This window comes from Dreissena polymorpha, chromosome 14 (genome assembly GCF_020536995.1).
Source record: "Dreissena polymorpha isolate Duluth1 chromosome 14, UMN_Dpol_1.0, whole genome shotgun sequence".
Taxonomy (NCBI): Eukaryota; Metazoa; Mollusca; class Bivalvia; order Myida; family Dreissenidae; genus Dreissena; species Dreissena polymorpha.
In genome coordinates, this window is record NC_068368.1 from 16666562 (window position 1) to 16691370 (window position 24809).

Genomic DNA, 24809 nt, shown 5'->3' on the forward strand with positions numbered 1-24809 from the left:
TAAGTCCAATATTACTCTCTGTAAAAACTACTAAGTTCAAAATTCCATCATGTAGCTTCACAAATATTTTATAAGTATGAAATTCTGCCCCACAAAAGAAACAAAGTGCAAAATTTTGTCCACAAATCTCCATCATACAAATTCTAAGTATAAAAATACGCCCCCGGATTTGTTTTACGCCCGGAAAAAACAGTTGAATTACGCCCAGAAATAATTTTAGTTCCGGGCGTAAAACTCATTCTGCCAGTTGTACGGGCGTAATTCCAACATTACGTGCCAATTCTGGCCCAATTACGCCCGGAATCCGCCCCATTATTTCGTACGGGAGGGTATCTCCGCCAAGTTTATAAACGATCAGGTCCATTGTAGGGTCAAAGTCACAGTTACATTTTTATGCCCCCCTTCGAAGAAGAGGGGGTATATTGCTTTGCACATGTCGGTCGGTCGGTCTGTCGGTCGGTCCGTCCACCAGGTGGTTTCTGGATGATAACTCAAGAACGCTTAGGCCTAGGATCATAAACTTCATAGGTACATTGATCATGACTTGCAGATGACCCCTATTGATTTTGAGGTCACTAGGTCAAAGGTCAAGGTCACTGTGACCCGAAATAGTAAAATGGATTCCGGATGATAATTCAAGAACGCTTATGCCTAGGATCATGAAACTTGATAGGTAGATTGATCATGACTCGCAGATGACCCCTTTTGATTTTCAGGTCACTAGGTCAAAGGTCAAGGTCACGGTGACCCGAAATAGTAAAATGGTTTTCGGATGATAACTCAAGAACGCTTATGCCTAGGATCATGAAACTTGATAGGTAGATTGACCATGACTTGCAGATGACCCCTATAGATTTTTAGGTCAAAGGTCAAGGTCACGGTGACCCGAAATATTAAAATGGTTTCCGGATGATAACTCAAGAACGCTTATGCCTAGGATCATGAAACTTGATAGGTAGATTGATCATGACTCGCAGATGACCCCTATTGATTTTCAGGTCACAAGGTCAAAGGTCAAGGTCACGGTGACGCGAAATAGTAAAATGGTTTCCGGATGATAACTCAAGAACCCTTATGCCTAGGATCATGAAACTTGATAGGTAGTTTGATCATGACTGGCAGATGACCCCTATTGATTTTCAGGTCACTAGGTCAAGGTCACGGTGACCTGAAATAGTAAAATGGTTTCCAGATGATAACTCAAGAACGCTTATGCCTAGGATCATGAAACTTGATAGGTACATTGATCATGACTGGCAGATGACCTCTATTGATTTTCAGGTCACTAGGTCAAAGGTCAAGGTCACAGTGACAAAACAACATATTTACAAAATGGCTGTCACTACAACTGAGAGCCCATATGGGGGGCATGCATGTTTTACAAACAGCCCTTGTTTCTCAATAACTTAAGTTTGAATTGGAATATTTTGTACTAAGTTAAAAACCAAATTGAAAATCTTGGATTGGAGCATGTCAAGCAAGCTAGTGTTTAACAGGTGGTTTCCGGTAAATATAACTCAATGGTTTACATTTACGTCTTAAATAAAGACAGGTTTGGCTCTGAAGTAGACAATTGTATATATTATATTAAATTGAGTACAAATCAATATTTTGATTAAAAACGATTTTCAATTCAGTTCTGAACTGAACAATTGATAAAAACAGGTAACAACTGTCATAGACATGGGGAAATCAATTCAGGTAAATCAGACGATTTGTAGCTACCAGTGATTTGCTTGTGAATATAATCTACAATGTACATGTATCAAGTTTCAGCCAATTTTCAGAAAATGGTTTATCTCGCTGTGTTCGACTATTGACTTCTAATTCAATGTTAGTTTAAAGTGTCTTGATAGTGGATACAACTAGAATAATATTAGCCTTGAAAGGTTGAGGTTTATTGAATTGTTTCATAAAACAACTGTGTGTGTGTCGTCATCTGACACATTTTGGTGTAAATAAAATTCATTCCTCATTCTATTAATATAAAAACAAGTAAAAAAAGCTACTACATAGCTTGTTAATCGAAGGACAGTTTATAATAAGTATTGGAAATGGCAACTTCTGTCAATTCTGTTAATAAAAGTTCAGATTTTGTGAAGGACTATGTTTGCAGCGCATGCGAAAGTCAAAGTATTGAAGAAAGTGCAGATATTTTTTGTGAAACATGTATGAAATTTTTTTGTGGAAAATGTGTTTATCATCATGATCAATTGTACAAAAACCATTCCAAATATGGAAGAGAAGCAACAAATAAATGGCCTGTCACAAAGAAAATGGAGGATTTGCTTCTGAAATGTGATGTACATAAGGACGAGAAACTGAAAATGTTCTGCCAGGACCACAGTCAACTGTGCTGCTCAGATTGTGTTCTGCTTCATCACAGGTATGTGACAAAAAGTCATGAATATGATTGAATGTATTAAGGTTTTAGAAAGTTTTAGGGCTACAGTCACATTCATCTATCAAATATCTTTATTCTGATCATTCAATTATTATTTTTTAATGGTACTAATATTAAAGGACATTACTTATTATTTTTAGATGTTTAAATGTCAAATTGGTGCCTAAATTGATTGTAAGCCAAATGTGTAATTGATGGGTTCTTTCCCAGGTAGGGGACTACTGTATTGATTGTAATCATTGTCAAAGCCTGGTTTATATACTTTTGTATTAGGTAGTTCATCTTAGGATCAATTTGATGATTTTATGATAAGTGTAGGGTCACTCACTATGCAATAAGTTTTTTTTGCCCCCGGAAGGTTTGCATATAGCAGTCGCATTGTCCGTCAGTCCATCTGGGATTCTGTATTCTGGAGTTTTTACGCAACTTTTTCAGATATTGAGCTGATTTTGGTATATGACTCTACCTACATCACCTACATATGAAGTGTGAGTTTCGTTTCGGTCCATTGATTTTTGGTTATGGGCCTTAGACGTAAACATTCTCTACAATAACCGTTTTCCTGATATTTAGCTCACCTGAGTGATGGCCTTTTGTCCGTCTTGCGTCGTCCGTTGTGCGGCGTCAACATTTGCCTTGTTAACACTCTAGAGGCCACATTTATTGTCCAATCTTCATGGCATTTGGTCAGAAGATTGATCTCAATGATATCTTGGATGAGTTCGAAAATGGTTACATTTGCTTGAAAAACATGGCTGCCAAGGGGCGGGGCATTTTTCCTTACATGTTTATGGCTATATATGGCTATAGTAAAATCTTGTTAACACTCTAGAGGCCACATTTATTGTCTGATCTTCATGACACTTGGTCAGAAGATTCATCCCAATAATATCTTGGACGAGTTTAAGAATGATTCCGGTTGATTGAAAAACATGGCCGCCAGGGGGCGAGGCATTTTTCCTTATATGGCTTTAGTAAAACCTTGTTAACACTCTAGAGGCCACATTTATTTTCCGATCTTCATTAAACTTGGTTAGAAGATTAGTCCCAATGATATCTTGGATGAGTTCGAAAATGGTTATGGTTGCTTTAAAAACATGGCCACCAGGGGGCGGGGCATTTTTCCTTATATGGCTTTATACGGCTAAATAAAATCTTGTTAACACTATAGAGGCAACATGTATTGTCTGATCATCATGAAACTTGATCAGAAGATTCATCCTAATAATATCTTGGACGAGTTCAAAAATGATGCTGGTAGGTTGAAAAACATGGCCGCCAGGGGGCAGGGCATTTTTTCTTATATGGCTAGAGTAAAACCTTGTTAACACTCTAGAGGCCATCTTCATGAAATTTGGTCAGAAGATTAGTCTCACTGATATCTTGGTTGAGTTCCAAAATGGTAACGTTTGCTTGAAAATCATGGCTGCCAAGGGGTTAGGCATTTTTCCTTATATGGCTAAGTATGGCTATATAGTAAAATCTTGTTAACACTCTAGAGGCCACATTTATTGTCCGATGTTCATGGAACTTGGTCAGAAGATTTATCCCAATAATATCTGGGACGAGTTTTAAAAATGATGCCGGTTGGTTGAAAAACATGGCCGCCAGGGGGCGGGGCATTCTTCCTTATATGGCTATAGTAAAACCTTGTTAACACTCTAGAGGCCACATTTATTTTCCGATCTTTATGAAACTTGGTCAAAAGATTTGTCCCAATGATATCTTGGATGAGTTCGAAAATGGTTTTGGTTGCTTTAAAAACATGGCCACCAGGGGGCGGGGCATTTTTCCTAATATGGATATATATTGCTTTAGTTAAACCTTATTAACACTCTAGAGGCCACATTTTTTGTCCGATTATCATGAAACTTTGCCAGACAATTTGTCCTAAAGATATCTTGGATGAGTTCCGGTTGGTGGAAAAACATTGCCGCCAAGGAGTCGTGGCATTTTTCCTTATATAGCTATAGTAAAACTGTTAACACTCTAGAAGCCACATTTATTGTCTGATCATCATGAAAATTAGTCAGAAGATTTGTCCCTATGATATCTCTGACAAGTTCGAAAATGGTTCCAGTTGCTTAAAAAACATGGCCACCAGGGGGCTGGGCATTTGTCCTTATATGGCTTCATGAATCTTCATGAAACTTTGTCAGAATATTTGTTTAAATGATATCTTGGATGTGTATGGAAATGGTTCTGGTCTGTTGAAAAACGTGGCTGCCATGGCGTTCACTAGTCATGAAAGTTGGTTAGAACATTTGTTTTAATGACATCTTGAGCTGCACAGAATAGATCAGATCCTTTGAATCTCAGAGGAGCGACTTTGGGCCTTTCAGGCCCTCTTGTTTACGAAATGCTTTTAGAAATTAAGTTCTTTTTTGGCATGTGACTCTACCTACATGACCTACAGATGAAGTGTGAGTTATGTTCCAGTTCATTCATTTTCTCTATTATAGCCGTTTTCCAGAGGTATTTTACGCAACGCTTTCATATATTAAGTGGCTTTTGGTAGGTTTATGAGTCTACCTACATAACTTACAGATTAAGTGCGAATTTCGTTCCGATCCATTGATTTTTGTCTAAGATATTGGCCTGGAAAATTTCTCTATAACAACTGTTTTCCGACTTTTTTTAATAAACGCTTTGAGCTATTGAGCTGATGTTTGGTATGTGAGTCTACCAACATGACTTACAGATGAGGTGTGCGTTTCGTTCCGGTCCATTGATATTTGGCGATGTGTTCCGGACCGAACAGTTTTCTTTAAAATAACTTCAGTTGGCTTCAAATCTTAGTAGGCGCATCATGTTTTACACAAACAAGTCTTGTTATTTATTTTTCAGGCCAATTTTGAAACATATACTTAATATGTTTGTTAATTTAAACTTTGATTTATAATATACTGTTTGAATATTTTGTTTCACCCAGATATTAAATATGTCAAAATGGTTTATTATCATTCGATGTTGTTTTGACGTTTTGGTCTGTTCGGAACATTTTTGTGTCTAGATACATATTTGGAACTGCTTGTGCCGGTTTCATTGAAACTTGTTATGAGTGTTTATTTGGGTAAGAGGATGATGAACATCAATTGCCAAATGCAATCCATATGCAAGTAACAGAGTTACAGTCCTTTTTTTTACTTGAAAATTATCACACCTTTGCCCGTCCTTCCGGAACACTTTTGTGTATGGAGCCATATCTCGGAATTCGCTTTTTGATGATTTGATTGAAACTGGTATTAGTATTTACATAGATAAAAGGACGATGCACCTCAAATGATGTCGAAATCCATTTTCAAATAACAGAGTTATGGCTCTTTTTGACTTGAAAATAAGTATACTATTGTGTCTAGGACCACATCTTGTAACTTCTTGGGCAGATTTAATTGAAACTTTGTATGAGTGTATGTATGGATATGGTTATGATGCGTGTCAGATTACAACACAATCCATTTTCAAATTACAGAGGTATGGCCCTTTTTGACTTGAACATACATTTATGTAAGATTTTTTCTGTCTTAAGCTGTATCTCCAATATAGATATGATCCACAACCATGACATGTACCAAAGTTTTAAATCATCACTTTCTTCTATCCATGAAAACAGTTAATTTGGCAGCGGATATCTATTCAACAACTATGCTTGTTTGTTTATAATACTCAATGTTTCTTTTTCAGACAGTGCATCGATGTGACTTTCATTTCTGAGTCAATAAAAAAGCTATCATTGGATATGCAACAGCTGTCAATCAATCTGCAAACTATTCTGTACAAACTTAATACGTTTAAGAGTACACAAGAGTCCATTATTCAGTTCGTGGAGGTATCATATAATGAAACATTGCAAGAAATCCGAGACACGCGTGCCAGAATAGATGCTTATCTGGATGAGCTAGAAAATGCATCTCTGAAAGAACTGGATAAAATTAGGACCACATTGCAAACCTCTCTAAAGAAAGATGTTGACAACTGCAGCAGACTGAAGGATGAACTGCAACAACTTGGTGAAGCTGTACAGGACCTGTGTAATAAGAGCACGAAAGAAATGGAGTTCATAGCCAATAGGAAATGTCTTGACAAAATTCAAGAATGTGAGACATATATGAAGGATAGCCCAGTAAAGATTCCGAGTTCAATGAAATTCCAGGCAAACATTGACATTGATAGGTACCTGTCTAAACTGTCAGGTCTAGGGAGCATTGGAGTGATGAATCCAAACCAGTTGATGACAGTGAAGAGAAAGTCTGAGTATAATATACAAATATCGAGTGACACCAAGACTTGCTTCATCACAGGCATTTGCAGCTTACCTAATGGCCATGTCATTGTTGTTGATAATGTAAATAGAAGAGTTAAGCTGTTTGACCAGCAATACAATGAAGTAAGCCACTGTGATGTGTCTGGTGAGCTATGGGACTTTTGCCTCATTACATCCAGTGAGGTGGCTGTGACTGTTGGCAATGCTGTGCAGTTCATCTCTGTAAGAAATGAGTCACTGATTAATGGGAGGAGGATTCAGTTACAGCATGCTGCTCGTGGTATTGCCCACCATCATGGAGCGTTGTATGTCACATCAGGCACTGTTCTCTACCACTATACTCTAACAGGAACACTCATGAAACAGCTTTATACGGATACAGTAGGTGGCAATTCAGGTTAATGTATTTTCATTATATTTCAATCTTAAATATATTATACATACATGTATGTTCCAGTATTTGAACATAAAAAAGATAAATTTCATACTTTCATGAAATATTATGATATTATTTATATTTTGTTGTGATGAACATACTTGTTAATGTATTTAATCACGATTTATCTATATAGGACATATTTAATGTTTTGCAGTTTGGAAGTGTGCAGTGAGTCCTGCTAGGGACATGATCTATGTCACCAACTATGCCCAGCACAAGCTGATCACATTGGCCATGGATGGGACCCTTATATCCTCGTTCACTGACCCTGAACTACTACATCCACATGGCGTCCATGTTACACCTGCAGGACATGTGCTTGTATGTGGAAATACCTCCAATTCTGTTATACAGGTGGATCATGAGGGCAGAAAGAAGCTGGCAACTCTGCTTTCTCAGAAAGATGGATTGAGCAGCCCAACGTCTGTCTGCGTAAACAAAAATGTTGACCAGATCACTGTGGGACTATGCTACAACAACAAAATCATTGTTCTGGAACTCCAATAGCTCCGCTTGCTGAATATTTATGTATACACTGTTGTTAGTGTTATTTATGATTTGTTTTTAAGAATAAAAAAATAACCCATCATAGTTTGTACCTCAGGCTGAAAGAAACCTAGCTTTACAATTGTACATAGTGTTGATTGTTTTGTAAATGACTTTTGAATATTTATTTTGAAAATAAATCCTGATTATAAGATTGGGACGTGACGGATGGGCATGCGGGTGGCGTTAAACAGGTGGTTTTCAGTCCCTACGTTAAGTTTGAAATGACAAAATTTAATTAAAATTGGATAAAGCAAGCTTTATTGCTAGCTTGGAATTGTATTTCGGAAACTGAAAACAGTGTTCGCTTAATAACTCGAGTTTGTGTAGCTAGCTTACATTAAAACCTAAATAGAGATTGCATTTAGGGAAAGGTCAATGTTACTATAAAAAGAAAATCAGCAAAGATGTGGTTTCCATTCAATATGCTGTAAACGCATAGTAATTCGTCGGTATGAAATTTCGTGCTTTCATAAAAAACAACTTATTCGTTGACTCGTAATTTTCGTGGATTTCAAATGAAAAACAGCTAATTCGTTGATACGTAATTTCGTGCATTTCAAATTTTTGGGGAAGACTGACCGTCATAATAATTAATCTTTTATTAAAACAACCAGAGTAATAACGAAGCATAATCTGCTAATTTGTGTTGACAGCATGAATTGAGGTTAATGTGCACTGAAGCATGAAAGTGTTGCCGATAATTGTCGATAAGAGCGATAAAGCGGTGCACTTGTGGGTCCCCGCTCGCTAATTGGCATCAATATAGTTTTGACAATATTTGCGATTCTCAGCGCAATCGGTCCCCTAGTTGTAACAATTGAGTAATAAGGTTCCCAAAATACACGTGTGAAAACCGTTATGTCTCTTTTAACTTTTATTGGCACTAATTGACATAATTACGTGATACTGAAGTGAACTTTTACAAAAAATAAATATCTTGGATAACCGACAACAAAAGAAAATGTTGGAAATGACATTCGGAAATGGCAGATTTTGGATTAAAAATGTATAAATAATCGTTGGTACTTGAATTCGTGGTTGGGCGGACCAACAAAATCCACGAAAATTCGTACCACAGGAAATTTAATGGTTTTACAGTATTTAGGTCGCATTTACCGATCTTGATAAAACTTAGGATATAGCAAGCTTGCATGGAAACCTATTTCCGGATTTTATTTCAGGCATGTTCAGTTAAGATCATAATTACTGTACATACAAAGAGAACAATTGTATGCTCACTTGCCTCAGTTTAGTACTAGGTATTGATTGTGAGGGTGTTTAGCTTATATTCATACCTAGCTTGGGATTGCATTTGCGGCAGGTCAGGTTATGCTGAAGGACACTGTTTCTAAAAACAGAAGACTGGTTTTGGGTGAATACATCACGTTTAGATGGTGATATTGCAATCAAAATTTTAGTATAGGTTGCTTGTACAATGTATGCACACCTAGCATTGGAATTCATGTGGGACTTTCATATTCTTTGGTTAGTTTTTTTTAAATATATTAAAACCGCTACTGCTCAATAACTTTGAGTTTGGATGGGTTTCTTGAGCCTCGCTTTGGATTCCATCTTGGTCCAGTTGGGTAAAGATCAAGGTCTTTGCTTCTATAAATGGAAAATCTGTTTCCACTCAACAGTTTGAGTATTAGAATATATGAACTGTATTCGGCTCAGTAACTTGAGTTTGGATGGAGAAGTCCTTTGGCTGAGGTATTTGACTGAAAGTGTGTGTGTGGTAAGCTTAAATGCAGACTTGGGATTAAACAGTTATTGTATCTAGATAATAATCAATGCATTGAAAAACTAGTTAACTGGTTATGCCATGTTTCTTTTTTGTGTTGTGTCTGTTGCTTACATGTGTGTTGAATGTATATATGGGCCATTTGTATGTCACTGTTAATAAAAATAGTAACAGTGTAATTATACCCCCATTACTGGTAATTGAGGCTATATAAGAGTCACTTTGTCTGTCGGTCCTTCCGTCTGTCCCAAATTCATCCAATCTTCACCAAACTCGGTCACAAGTTGTATCTAGATGATGTCTAGGTCAAGTTTGAATATGGGTCATACCGGGTCAAAAACTAGGTCACAGGGTCACTTAGTGTGTTTTAAACCAAAAGTTAATCCGGACCATAACTATGTCATTTATCGTTAGATTTTAAAATGACTTGGTACATTTGTTCACCATCATGGGACGGTGTGTCGTGTGAAAAATGTTTGTTGATTTCTCCAAGGTCAAGGTCACACTTTTGGATTCAAAGGTCAAATGCTTGTCCGGGCCATAACTTTGTCATTTATTGTGAGATTTTAGAATCTTTTGGCAAATTTGTTCACCATCAGTGGACGGTGTGTCGCGCGAAAGAATTACGTCGATATCTCCAAGGTCAAAGTCACACTTAGAGTTCAACGATCATAAATTAGCTTGTCCGGGCCATATCTTTGTCATTCATTATAAGATTTTAAAATCATTTGCCACATTTGTTCACCATATTTGGAGGGTGTGTTGTGCAAAAGAATTACGTCGATATCTCTAAAGTCAAGGTCACGCTTAAAGTTCAAAGGTCAAAACTGGAAAATAAATGAGCTTGTCCGAGCCATAACAATGTCATTCATTGTGAGATTTAAAAAACTTTTTGCACATTTGTTCACCATCATTGGACGGTGTGTCGGGCGAAAGAATTACGTCCATATCTCCAAGGTCAAGGTCACACTTTGAGTTTAAAGGTCAAAAATGGGCCATAACTATGTCGTTCATTGTGAGATTTTTAAATCATTTGGCACATTTGTTCACCATCATTGGATGGTGTGTCGCGCGACAGAATTACGTGATATCCAAGGTCAAGGTCACACTTTGAGTTAAAAGGTAAAAAATGGCCATAAATGAGCTTGTCAGGGCCATAACTATGTCGTTTATTGTGAGATTTTTTAATCATTTGGCTCTTTTGTTCACTATCATTAATCGGTGTGTTGCGCGAAAGAATTACGTAGATATCTCCAAGGTCAAGGTCACACTTTTAGGTCATAGGTCAAAAATGGCAATATATGATTTTGTCTGGACCATAACTATGTCATTCATTGTGAGATTTTAAAATGACTCTGTACATTAATTTTATCACAGTCATTGGACAGTGTGTCATGGGAAAGAATTCTAGTGTTCAAAGGTCAAAATGGCTGTAAATAATAATGGCATAATAATTCTTCAAAATTGCCATAAATTACATTCTCTTGTTTTGTGAAGACGGCATGCAAAAAAGTCTGTGTCAATGCAGCACGTGGGGGTATACGTCACGTCTGTGACAAAGGTCTAGTTATGTTTATAGTAAGATAACATGCATAAATTGGTTTGGGCTCTGGTCTGTTGAAAAACATGGTTGAAAAGGGGGAGGGTAAGGGCTCAGTTTCTAATTACATGGCTATCATGAAATTTTGTGAACACTGTATTAGTCATATTATTTGCCAACTCATCATGAAACATGCTCAGGACATTCGTTCCAATCATATCTCAAACGAATTCTTAAATGGTTCATGTCCGTCGATCAGTTTTCCTTGTATGACTTTACTACAAGCATACGAACACGCTTTCATCACAATGTTGGCCCAATTTTTATGTAACTTGCTCATAATTTTTTTGTAATGATCGAAGGGTAGCTCGAAAATGGTTCCCGTTCATTCAGTTATCAAATTAAGTAGTTTGAGAAAGAGAGTCTTATTTTTTTGTATTATTACTTAGGACCTAAAAAAATGTTTCTACTCCACCTACAGAAATCTAATAATGTGAACAAGCCCAGTCTATAATATACCAGTACATGACTTGGTGGATTGTGCTTAGATCGGTATCCATTCTTTTAAAAACATGGGTCTAAGTGGGCAGGGCATTTTCTTTATATGTCTATAGTGCACCTTGTTAATACTATATGTCGTCCAATCTTGTTTCGAATAATTGTTTATATGTTATCTTAGATCAGTTAAAACTGTCTGTTTAAGAATATGGCTGCCATGGGATTTTGTAGTTTAACTTGCAATGTTCGCTGAAGGGGAAAATTTTCACTCTGATTGATGTTGCTTCTTTGTGAAAATGAATTCTACTATTTAAGTGATACTTAGTATTTTATGATTTTGTGATGTACCGAATGAAGTCATGATAATAAGTGGTGTGTAAATGACCATTATGCTTATTAATTGTGTTTGTTGAGTTTTATGCTTAACTACCAGTATTTTAAATGATTGCTATGTCGAGTTTTTTGCTTTACTTAAAACTGGCATTTAAACTGATTGAAATTTTTTTGCATTTATATTTTTTTAGCTCATCTATTTTTTGAAAAAGAATTATGAGCTTTTGTCATCACCTTGGCGTCGGCGTCGGGTTAAGTTTTGCATTTAGGTCCACTTTTTATGCCCCCCTTCGAAGAAGAGGGGGTATATTGCTTTGCTCATGTCGGTCGGTCGGTAGGTCGGTCGGTCCGTCCACCAGGTGGTTTCCGGATGATAACTCAAAAACGCTTGGGGCTAGGATCATGAAACTTCATAGGTACATTGATCATGACTCGCAAATGACCCCTATTGATTTTTTCATAAAGTATCAATGCTATTACATTCAAACTTGGTACACTTACTTACTATCATGAGGGGACTGAGCTGGCAAAGTAAGATAACTCTGGCTTGCATTTTGACAGAATTATGTGCCCTTTTTATACTAAGAAAATTGAAAATTTTGTTTAAGTTTTGTGTTAAGGTCAATTTTATTCCTTAAGTATCAAAGCTATTGCTTTCATACTTGCAACACTTACTAACTATCGTAAGGGGACTGTGCAGGCAAAGTTATGTAACTCTGACTGGCATTTTGACGGAATTATGGGCCCTTTATACTTGAAAATTTGGTTAAGTTTTGTTTTTTGGTCCACTTTACCCCTAAAGTATCATAAATATTGCTTTCATACTTGGAACACTCGCAAACTATCATAAGGGGACAGTAAAGGACAATTTGCATAACTCTGGTTGTCATTTTTATGAAATTATGGCCCTTTTTTGACTTACTAACTTTGAATATATGGTTACATTTTGTGTTTAGATCCACTTTACTTCTGAAGTATCAAGGCTTTTGCTTTTAAACTTCAAATACTTTCATGCTATCATGAGGGTACTGTACCTGGAAAGTTGAATTTTACCTTGACCTTTGTTTATGATTAGATTCGATTGATACTTTGACAAAACAACTTGACATACCACAATTGACTCCACCCAAACCAACCCCCTCCCCCGGAATCCCACCCTCAATCCCCCCCATTTTTTTTAAATTAAAGATCATCTAATAAATGACCACCACACCCTCACACTATACCCCACCACCCCCCACCTCAAAAAAATAATTTTTGTGCCCCCGGTAGCGTGGCATATAGCAGTTTAACTGTCTGTCAGTATGTCAGTCAGTCTGTCTGTCCGTCCGAAAAAAACTTTAACATTTGCCATAACTTTTTCACTTTTTGAGATAGCAACTTGATATTTGGCATGTATGTGTATCTCAAGGAGCTGCACATTTTGAGTGGTGAAAGGTCAGGTCATCCTTCAAGGTCAAATGTCAAATTTATGGTGTCAGTCCGTCCGAAAACTTGAACATTGGCCATAACTTTTTCAATATTGAAGATAGCAACTTGATATTTAGCATGCATGTGTATCTCATGGAGCTGAACATTTTGAGTGGTGAAAGGTGAAGGTTGAGGTCATCCTTCAAGGTCAAATGTCAAATATATGGCGTCTGTCCGTCCGAAAACTTTAACATGGGCCATAACTTTTTTAATATTGAAGATAGCAACTTGATATTTGGCATGCATGTGTCATTCTTCAAGGTCAAGGATATCCTTCAAGGTGACCAAAGGTCAAAAAAATTATATTTTTAAAAGCGGCGTTATCATGAAGCTGCACATTTTGAGTGGTGGAAGTTTAAGGTCAAGGTCATCCTTCAAGGAAAAAAAATATATAAAATTCAAAGCGGCGTTCTCATGAATCTGCACATTTTTAGTGGTGGAAGTTCAATGTCATCCTTCAAGGTCAAGGTCATCCTTCAAGGTCAAAGGTCAAAACACAAATAATTTTTTTTAAAGTGGTGTTATCATGAAGCTGCACATTTTGAGTGGTGCAAGTTCAAGGTCAAGGTCATTCTTCAAGGTCAAGGTCATCCTTCAAGGTCAAAGGTAAAGAAAATAAATTCAAAGCGGCGTTCTCATGAAGCTTCACATTTTGAGTGGTGTAGGTTCAAGGTCAATGTCAAGGTCATCTTTCAAGATCAAGGTCATCCTTCAAGGTTAAAGGTAAAAAAAATAATTCAAAGAGGTGTTCTCATGAAGCTGCACATTTTGAGTGGTGGAAGTTCAAGGTCAAGGTCATTCTTCAAGGTCAAGGTTATACTTCAAGGTGACCAAAGGTCAAAAAAATTATATTTTTAAAAGCGGCGTTATCATGAAGCTGCACATTTTGAGTCGTGGAAGTTCAAGGTCAAGGTCATCCTTCAAGGTCAAGGTCATCCTTCGAGGTCAAAGGTCAAAAAGATAATATTTCAAAGCGGCGTTTTCATAAAGCTGCACATTTTGAGTGGTGGAAGTTCAAGGTCATCCTTCAAGGTCAAAGGTAAAAAAAACAAAAAAAATAATTTCAAAGCGGCGCAATAGGGGGCATTGTGTTTCTGGCAAACACATCTTTTGTTTTTTTCAAACATTGTTAAAAAACACAAATATTTATTTTTATTATTTTATTTTTGAAATACCGTCCAACCATCCCACCCAAGAATCCCCCCCCTCCCCCAAAATATAATATTTTGTTTTTGATTTATTTTTTTTGCATTTTTGGAAGATAATGTAATATGACCACACCCCCACACTATAAACCCCTCTCCACTCCACCCCTCCCTCCTTTGTGATTGAAATTGAGATAGGTCCCTTCACCTTTAAAAAGAAAATAGATGAGCGGTCTACAACCGAAAGGCGGTGCTCTTGTTTGTATTTAGTTGCAGTTTGTAATGAATTGGGACGATCGTTAAAAATCATAAAATAAATTTATCTTGCGACTTCTTTTATCTTGAGTTGTTTTATGTTCTATTATTTTTACCTTTAAAAGTTACAGTACATTGTATGTTAACCAATAACCCCAATACTAGTTGTTACAAATTTTTGGATAAAATATAATTGTCTAAAATAAAACAGCACAACACAAACCATAATGTCTATCTCTTGCTTATTTATGCTCAATTCTGACTTTAAATAAACCTGACTAAACAATTTGAGTTGATCCACTTTTGATACGTATGGGAATATGAGACGCACGTTACTGTTGTATGGGAAAGTGTTGCGCATTATATTCCAGAATGTAATGATGATGATGGTGATTGTGATGATGATGATGATGATGATGATGATTATGGACTCTTAATGAAGTTACAAATACAAGCAACAACTCGTATTTCTAATTACATTGTGTATATTAAATCACTCCAATTTAAATTTCTTCACATTATCATGTTTAAGTTTTTTTTGCTTCTGGAAGAGCGGTCTAGGGCTCTTGTTCTCTTGTTTTAGTGTATTAACTGTTGACAAAGGAACATTTAGAAGGCTAAACAAACAAATATTTTATCTTTAGGGTCAAAATACATAATTTAGAAAGATATTTTGTGGGCATGACATCATGTGCTGGTGATATAGCTGGGATTTAGGTTAATTTATCAGCAAAATGTTGCAAACTTGTAAGCAAGCACCAAATTTTCCATGAATGTACCTTAATATGTGCTCTTTCCAAAAAACCTGTTAGCCACCAAAAGTATTAACATGGAGGCCATTTTTTCCCAAAATGGCGGCTGCATACATGTAATTATGTATACAGTTTTTATTGAAAATCAAGGTATTTGCACTCGGAGACTAATGAAAACAAACATTATTCAGGTTGCTTTGTTGTTAAGAATGTTTAAAAGATACAATTTATTCTTCTTTGACATTAAGATGTGAAATATTGTACATTTGTATCAAAATTGTCGCAATTTGATGTTAACGGACGACTTATGACCCAGTGATCAGGGAAAAACTGTAAAGCGCCTTTGAACGCACATCTCGAGTATGAAAAGGGCGCTATATAAATGTGGTATGAAACAAAAATTGCACAATAATTGTGAACCACATATGTACGTATATATCACAATACAGTTATAGTATAAAGACAATACACACACATGTATGGCACACATAAACAGCTGTGTTAAAACATGTTGAATAAATAAGTATATATAGCATTTAAAAAGAAAACTATTTTACACCTAGGGGTCCGCTTATTATGGATTTATTGGTATCAATTGTTGGACAGTACCTTCCAAAAAATAAAAATAACACAATATAAACCACAATCATCACCTTTGTCATAAAGACTAGTTTGAACTTCAAGATTATTAATAATAGTTTATTGTAAATCTAGAGGTGCAACATCATAACTTGGAGACTTATATTTATTGACTCTAAGTTATGTGTGATCAATCTTGTTTACTGACTTTTAATTGAGTTTGAAATACTAGCAGGGTTATTCAGAACTTCTCTCCTTATAATGTATATGAACTTTCTTTATTCACATATATTGTTTAAGGATCGATGGGTGTTTTACTGTGGTATGATTAAACGTATGATCTTATTAAGACATTTACATGCACTTTATTGTAATTGGTACTGTTTACATACGCCCTACAATCAATGCAGAGTATGAAAACTCATAGTCCGAAGATTGCTTTATATTGAATATGTAACTTGGCTGATAAAATGGCAATCTATACTGCAACTATCTTAGTTTGAGATAAATAAATGATGTAAACGCTCGTCAATAGACTTTATCAAGATAAATACAGATAAAACCCCAAACACATGTTGGTGACGTCCTAGCATTTAACATGTATATGCATATCAGATGATTTTACAACATGCGATCATTCATGTGAGGAGGTGACCTAAACATAAGATAATTCAAATAGTATCTGTGTTTTAGATTTTTAATTTATAGAACGGTGTCCTTTTCTATGACAGTCATGTGATATTCAGATAAAGGTTGCAAGGTGTTAGCCAAGTCATCATTTAATGTTGTGCATGAATATTCAATTTGATTTGCAGTATACAAATGACACGCTGACCCCAAAATATAAAACCTAGTGAAAAACTTCATAAAAACGTTACGACTCAATTTTCATGAACTCGCAGTAAGGATTGTTACGTTACTTTTCAGACAAAGTCTAGTATTGTGCTATTTGCGAAAACAAAACCATATTTTTCAAAACTCAACATATTTTAATCAATAGATGTAAACAAGAGTTTATTTAAATTTATTGACCTTGGATGAAGTGTCCTCAAATGTGTCAATCGCATCTTGTGAGTGATAGGTGACAGGCGTGATTCAATCATCACTGGATAATTCTAGGTAGCAATTAGCTGCTGATAATATCAGCTTGATATACAGAAAACATACCTATGATAGTAGATTCGTGTATTTCAATACATTTAAATAAACATGTGTTGTAACGTTTAGTTGTGTCTTAATAGACTGAAAGGAGGTATGATTCTTGAACTTACGTAAAAAATACTCTACATCAATATAATATGTTAATGATTGTGTAATATCTTCAATACCGTTTACGAAGTTGTTCACAAACAAATGGAAATAATAACTACAAATGAAAAAGTATACGTACTGAGGTACCAGTAAACCTATTGTAAATACTTGTAATTTAAAGAAATTGAAGTGGTGTGATCACAAAGAAGTCACAGGGGGCCAAAGTACGTTGACTCTGGAAAAGTGACATGCATAACTAAGTGACAAATCTTTAAAAACAGACATAATAATACACACACTTAGTGTTGCTAGTGGGACTTTTCAACACAAAATATGTATAAAAACCGTTTTTTATTTCTTATACTTCTCATATTAAGGATACATATGTAACAGTATTCATTGGGTTGAATTCCTAGATGTGTATTATTTTGTTTTCGATCCCTGTGAGCATAAAAGTAAGTCATTGAGAATATGTTAAAGATTGATAACAATTGTTATCAATCTTTAACATATTCTCAATGACTTACTTTCACAATATTATTATACGGGACACTTGCAATAATCAAACTCTCAGCTATATGACACACAGGGTCGGTAAATGAATGTACTCATAAAAGCTCCAATCGTTCAAAAAGAACAAGGAAGAGTTAACAGGTATTTCAGAAAGAACTCCGCGGAAATCACCATACAAATCATATGCCAAAATACCGCAAGTTGTTCCACAATTAATGAAACTAAGGCAATCGAAGGCGAATAACTGCATGAAACAATATATCATATTTGTCAGTTGCAAACATGCACTCATCTTCTTCTGAATGCATATGACAGCAAAACAGGAAACCGTTTCACCTATCACAACCGCATACTTTGCAAGTTCATTGCTCATTTTGAATTTGTATCAACACCGACATTCGCAAAGTTTTATTAGAATTTCTAAACAAATGAATTCGCGTTGGATTTGCTATTGCTTTTATATAACTGGTTCAGTGTTGCAAATTGCGATTCAGTACAATCTGGCATCTGCACTTTATCAATGGTGTAAAAAGCGTTACATTAAAAACTTCTTCAATCATGAATATCGTACAAAGAAATTTTCTGCATCGCCCTATATTTTTTGCAAAACAAACATCCATTGATAAATATGTTGACACATGCACGCATGCAATTAATAATGTGACCTGCACGCATGCAATTAATAATGTGAACTTCATTTAACTTCACTTCAAAGACGAACGTGTCCTGAGACTGAAACAATGAGTGTGTAATGGGAAAATGCCAATAATCATATACCATCAGTGTGTTTATTTACAAGTATGACCATCCTAGATACATCTTGTCTGTGTTCTGTATCAGTGTTGATTCCTAAAATTAAATGTCATAAACGAAGTCAAAAAAAATATATGATCGTCCATAATCCGATTTTAAATCCAATCAGTTCATGCTTGTGTTTAAAATCCTAACATGTTGAGCTAATTGTTTGGATTCAACTCTAGTTTTAGTTTGTTTTTAATTGAACTTTCATTTATATTTGCATTTACAATCGCTAGAAATAGTAAAATGTACAAAAAATGCATTCAAGTTGATATCAGTCATTAAGGTTTTTAATATCAAAATAAGGTACGAAATTGTATTGTTCTTCATGTAACTAAGCTTTAATTTTAGAATATGTTTAGAGGAACCAAAGTTCATAGTTCTAAAGTTTGAAGTCATTTTTGTCAAACAAACTGAGGCTGGCTGTTGCAATATATATATATATATATATATATATATATATATATATATATATATATATATATATATATATATATATATATATATATATATATGTGTGTGATCTGTAGATTAAGCATTGATAATTGCACAAAACAAAGGTATACAAAAGTCGTGTAATACAAAAGGTTTTTATATAACTTAAATCCTCAAAGAAATGTTTGTCGGTCTGTAATATTTTTCATGAACGATCGAACGTAAAAAATGTGTGTTGACTCAATCATAAGAAAAAGCAATAGAAAATGCAAAGCACATGAGCTGTTTAAATGTTGTGTCATTTTTCGTTTAACTGTAATAAATGTTCTTTAACAGTGAAAGACAATATTGAAGAATTATTTTATACAGGTGAAAAAACGAACGTGGAGCAAACTTAACTGTCTATGCATGCAACTTGATTTCTCTATAAACGTGATTATAAATGATAACTATATTTCACATCATGTCAAAAATCTCTTGTGTGTGTGTGACTTTATATTTTGGAAACATTCTTTAAACCCGTTGTGGTCAATGAAAATGCTTGTTTTACATGTAATTGTGTTCTTCCATACTCTAACGAACACTCTTTATAAGACTGTGTTAAGACGGAGTTTTATTTTAGCGGTTCCCGCTAGAGAGGTTTCGTGTTTAGCATAAAAGCTAATAAATATTTCAAATGTATTTATAAGTATTAAGCACTTATTTATGTATCCGAACATTCTTTGACAAGGAAAATCGTTCCAATGCTATTTTGACAAGGCGGGCATTCGTTCATACGTTGTTTTTTCGACCCGGACATTCATTCCCACGCTATTTCGACATCCCGCACAATTGTTCCAACATTATTTTGACAGCCCGGATATATATATATATATATATATATATATATATATATATATATATATATATATATATATATATATATATATATATATATATATATATATTCCTACATAGTTTTAACGCCCAGATTTTTGCAATGTTTGGAAAATTACAGATCTCAGGTTAAGTCGATATATTCGATTATGTTTTAACGTTATCATTCTCATGATTGCAATAAAATCTTACAACAATATAAAGTATAACACAAAATATGAGATTTTTTGTTTAACTACATGTATTTTAATAACGAAATATTAAATTACTGGATAAAATGCCCAGAGTGTTGATATCATATTATTTTGATAAAATGTGATAATAATGACCGGGATAGCAATTATTCAGGTACGAATCTCCGGGCTGTCCAAATAACGATAGAACGAATGTCCGGGCTGTCAAAATTATGTAGGAACCATTATTTGCATAAAAATAATAAGAAATGACAGCGTAATACTTCTACCACAATAAGAGATTGGGGTACCATACATGGTGTTCAATTACCAGGCATTACCACGGGTGGTTTATGACACCATGCTGTTAGTTAGTATTTGTCGGCACAGTATCTGATCATAACGAGATAATGGATTTATCTGGAACACAGGGGCTATTGAACCACATATGTATCAATAAACAAGATAGATCTTTATTCAAACAGCGCGATAAAAAAGCTCTAACAAAGCGTGTCAAATGTGTGAAAAATGGAGAAAAAAAGTAGGGGATTACTTTAACCAAGACAATTTATTTAATGTATTGACACTTATAATGTGAAGTACATTTTTATTTTACTTATTCTGACAATGTCATATTGTGTTTTTAAGTCGTTACATCACCAAATTTTCAAAAGAGTGAAAGGTTGAAATCAGATGCGGCGTTGCGCGGGACTCTTGGAAATTTATACACGTTCAGCCTCGTTCTGGAGCTCTGCGAGTCACGTGACTTTGCGCTCTAATCAATTTCGGCCTATTGTGAAAAGGTTCTATTAGGATGTGTTAGCATGTGCACTGTGTAATCGATTTCATGACATGGGAATTTTAGCAACCAGAATCGGACCGACTGTTTGGGTTTTTCAATCGGTCTTTCATGACCCCAATCGGTCTAGGACCGCCAAAACCGAAAAAATATGATCCCTGTGTATATATATATATATATATATATATATATATATATATATATATATATATATATATATATACTCTAAGCTCTACAAGTCTTAATTGTCACATATACTAATACTCATGTCTAAAATACCCAAATAGTACTAGTTTAAGATAAACCCAACTTGGACATCTCAAAACTGAGACCGGAAACGGCTGCCATCTTGAAAAAATCGACGCCATCTTCTATCTTCGGATGGCTAAAAGGTTTTATTGAAAACGCACATCAAACTTAGTTTTTATACCAAATTGCATGTTTCCTTACTGATTTTCTAAATTATTATGCATACTTATGTAAGCTGCCCAACTTGTTCACATGAACTGAGACCAGAAATGGCAGCCATCTTGTAACTGGACGCCATCTTGAATTTTTGACTAACTATCAAAAGTGTGTATCAAACTTAGTGTTTATACCAAATGTCATGCTAAATTGAAGATTTGCACAATTTTTACGCACAGTTGCTTAAGATATACACAACATGGCTGTATAGATTGAGTCGGAAATGGCGGCCATCTTGAAAATGGCCGCCATTTTAAATTTTTGCTTGGCAAACGATTTCTATCAATAGTGCTTTTCAAACTGAGAGTTCATGCAAAATTTCATGCTTGCTTACAGATTTGCAAGATTTTTATGCTTATTCTTCTAGCTAATATATAGAAAGACAATTCTTGAAAATCCCTTTATACGATCCACCCTTTCTATATCAGAACGTGTATTTGGGAGCTGTCGGCTGTGTGGTAAGTCAGACTTTCCTGCCAGTCTGAGGGATGGAGCCATGGCTGTCCTAGACGAGTGGAAGACCAGATTGGGGCAGATACAGGAGAAAAAGAAAGACAAAAGTATGTTGTGAAAATGTTATCTAGGAATTGGTTTACTGTTTTCACGTTTCAGAGCATCTGAACCTTTCCCAAAGCAAATTGTTACTTTAATTTCACCATCTCTTATAAATCCTGATAAAAAAGCCAGTATACCAATATTGGTTACTCAACGGCACATCTGCAAATCGGCCTTATGCCTATCCAATGTTAATCTGTTTTCCACCCGATATCAGTAATTAGCAATAAACTCATGTTATATTCAGTTATTTGTTTTTTTAAAGATCAGTAAATTGCTCCCTTTCCAAGCCATTTTCTCATTCTGGAAATTGTCAAAATCTGCTGGGAAAGTCCTCAAAATGAAATTATCAAGAAAGAAATTGTGTGTTGAATTGTTTCAAAGTTCTATCATGTTTAAAGTTGGTTTTTGCATATACCAATGAATAATTTACTTACATATTTTTATTTCTTTGTACATTCGTAAATAACATGCAGGCATTGTAAGAATAAGGGTTACATTTTGATAATTTTTATTCATGAGAGAGATTGATTATAACATTTGTTGTTACACAAATTAATATCACATGTGCAAATATATATGGTACGTGACTTATTTTCCCTTATTAACATGTTTTGGAAACTAAACTCCCAAGCATTTATGTATTTGTTCCCAAGTTGGTACAAAAATGCCTGGAGTATTAGAATTTTTGAAGTTAATGTTAATTTATTACATATGTTAAATGAAAACATAATTTTTGCTTAATTGCACCCAATAACTTAATCTTATTTTCTTGACACTTGATTGAAGATCATGAGAACGCTCATCCAATTGGCCGTTTTAGGAAAACTTGGGAATACAAATACAAAAATGAAACGTTTGAAAAGAAGATGCTTGAAGGCCTTACAGCCATTAACAAAAAATTCTGATATGACGGTTTTATTGGTAAACCTTGAATGTAAAGCGTAAATAATTGTCAATTGTTTAAAAGGTTAATGCCCAATATAACTATTTCGGACATAATCTTTACAGAATGGAAAGCGGTGTTGGACAGTTGCAAGGACCTGCTTCAATTCTGATATGACGGTTTTATTGATAAACCTTGACTGTAAAGCGTAAATAATTGTCAATTGTTTAAAAGGTTAATGCCCACTATAACTATTTCTGACAAAATCTTTACAGAATGGAAAGCGGTGTTAGACAGTTGCAAGGACCTGCTTCAAAAATCTGCCAGCATCCTGCACGCCAACAACATCTATCTAGTCAGGGTCCTAGATGCAGCATTCTGTGCTGCAATCGAGGTTGAAAAGTTTGAACTCGCTGCGAAATACGGAGCTCGAACTCTGGACCCGTACAGGTATGAAAACTGGTTTGTTTTATTGCTTATTGATTTTGATGCTTATGTCACCAAAACACGCCCGCTTTAAAAAATGGAGTTTGAACTTAAAAATCTTTTCCCAGACTCTACTACGGTGACAACAGCCCCAACGTTGCCCTGCAGCTGTTCATGGTAGGCAAAATACAGCTCTACCTACAGGACATGACGACGGCCTTGAAGTCGCTGGAAATGTCGCGGAAAATCTTGGCCGTAACCCACGGCACCGAACACAAGATTTACAAGGATGTGACGTTGTTTGTGGAACAGTGTAGGGAAGAGTTGAGAGTTCAGCTGGAGAAGTCGGTTTCTTAATTGGTGTATCAATTGGGTCAGTTGATAGTAAATTGTGATGTACATGTGGTCGGATACTTATAAATTATTAATAAATTCGATGAGTTGATAGTTATTTGTTTAATAAATTCAGTCAGTTTCTAGTAAACTGTTTAAAACGTTGCTTGTACGTTATTAAACCTAATAGGGTATGTTCTTAGTAAATTGTTTAGTGAATTTAGTCGATCAATACTTAATTGTGAAGCATTATTCAGTCTGTTTCTAGTGTATTGTTATTGTATTGGCCTTTATATACAAAATAAATTGTCTTGTCTTGTCTTGTCTTGTTCAATAAATTTGGTCAGGTGGTAATAAGATGTTGATTACATTTGGTCAGATGCTAGTAAATTGTTAAATGAATTCGATCAGATGCTAAGGAATTGTTTAACCTTATGGGGTCAGTTGTTAATAAATTGCTTATAACTGCTAAATAAAGTTGTTACACTTTTACAGTACATTTGTACATGGGCCAAAACGTTTTCTTAAGATTTAAATTGAATTACAAAAATGTACAAAAAAAAATAACCAAAATACACACACATGTATATACATTTTAACATATATATCATAACAGTCTGGTTATACTTTATTGCTTTGCAACACATAATTACCTCGATGTTGCAGTCAGCATCACTAAAGTGTCGCCCAGCCTGAGGTCATAAAGATATCAGTCAGACAAGTCATAGTCTCACTGTAATTAAAAAATCTTGACCTTTACAAAAGACAAGGATCATGCTTATTTAATTCTGCCATTTAAAAGGACCACGATCACAAGAGGTTTAGTGAAAGCAAACGTTGTCTATTAAGATTTCAAAAAAAATACAACTAAGAGGGAGAAGTCTCTCATTGGGAATAAATCCAGATCTAGTAAAAACTCTTTAATATTTAGACAAATTAGTTCAGTATAATCTATGTCTGCATTTGTCAACACCATGTTGATAACATGCTTCTTAATTGATGATAAATAATGATAATAATCCCGCAGAACAAATACTTTAGTGTGCTGCCCAGCCAGCTAGCCAAGTTTTTAAAGTGCTTTACTACAAATCGGAGTATTTCGGGTGTTACTCCTTGCCAGACCACATAACCTGTATTATGAATATATGTTCCTCCTACCACTGATTAAAGTAGCATGTCTATCTGTAGTATCGGCCCTCTTAATGAGTACATACACATTTTTGAAGTGAACAAATACAAAAACACGCATGTGTTATTTGTCAATCTATATGTTTGCAAAGATTTATTACTATGCGCATGTGCTTGTTATTAAAAAATACTATCTTAC

The 24809-nt window shown here is 35.1% G+C and overlaps 2 protein-coding genes across 2 annotated transcripts; both read left to right on the forward strand.

Annotated features, from left to right (window-relative positions):
- Window positions 1-2279: 2279 nt before the first annotated feature.
- LOC127858644 (histone-lysine N-methyltransferase SMYD3-like) lies at window positions 2280-23801 on the forward strand. Its single transcript, XM_052395860.1, has 4 exons — window positions 2280-2386; window positions 21711-21842; window positions 22999-23173; window positions 23278-23801. The coding sequence occupies exons 2-4, from the start codon at window positions 21779-21781 to the stop codon at window positions 23504-23506; spliced, it is 468 nt and encodes a 155-aa protein (XP_052251820.1). The 5' UTR covers window positions 2280-2386; window positions 21711-21778; the 3' UTR covers window positions 23507-23801.
- On the forward strand, window positions 6092-7735 carry LOC127858636 (uncharacterized). Its single transcript, XM_052395850.1, has 2 exons — window positions 6092-7065; window positions 7262-7735. The coding sequence occupies exons 1-2, from the start codon at window positions 6144-6146 to the stop codon at window positions 7612-7614; spliced, it is 1275 nt and encodes a 424-aa protein (XP_052251810.1). The 5' UTR covers window positions 6092-6143; the 3' UTR covers window positions 7615-7735.
- Window positions 23802-24809: the final 1008 nt, after the last annotated feature.

Coding starts and splice junctions, on each gene's coding strand:
- LOC127858644 (XM_052395860.1), top strand. CDS start 21,779: ATGGCTGTCCTAGACGAGTGGAAGACCAGATTGGGGCAGATACAGGAG. Junction 21,843..22,998: donor GGAGAAAAAGAAAGACAAAA/GTATGTTGTGAA, acceptor AAATCTTTACAG/AATGGAAAGCGGTGTTAGAC. Junction 23,174..23,277: donor CGAACTCTGGACCCGTACAG/GTATGAAAACTG, acceptor ATCTTTTCCCAG/ACTCTACTACGGTGACAACA.
- LOC127858636 (XM_052395850.1), top strand. CDS start 6,144: ATGCAACAGCTGTCAATCAATCTGCAAACTATTCTGTACAAACTTAAT. Junction 7,066..7,261: donor TACAGTAGGTGGCAATTCAG/GTTAATGTATTT, acceptor AATGTTTTGCAG/TTTGGAAGTGTGCAGTGAGT.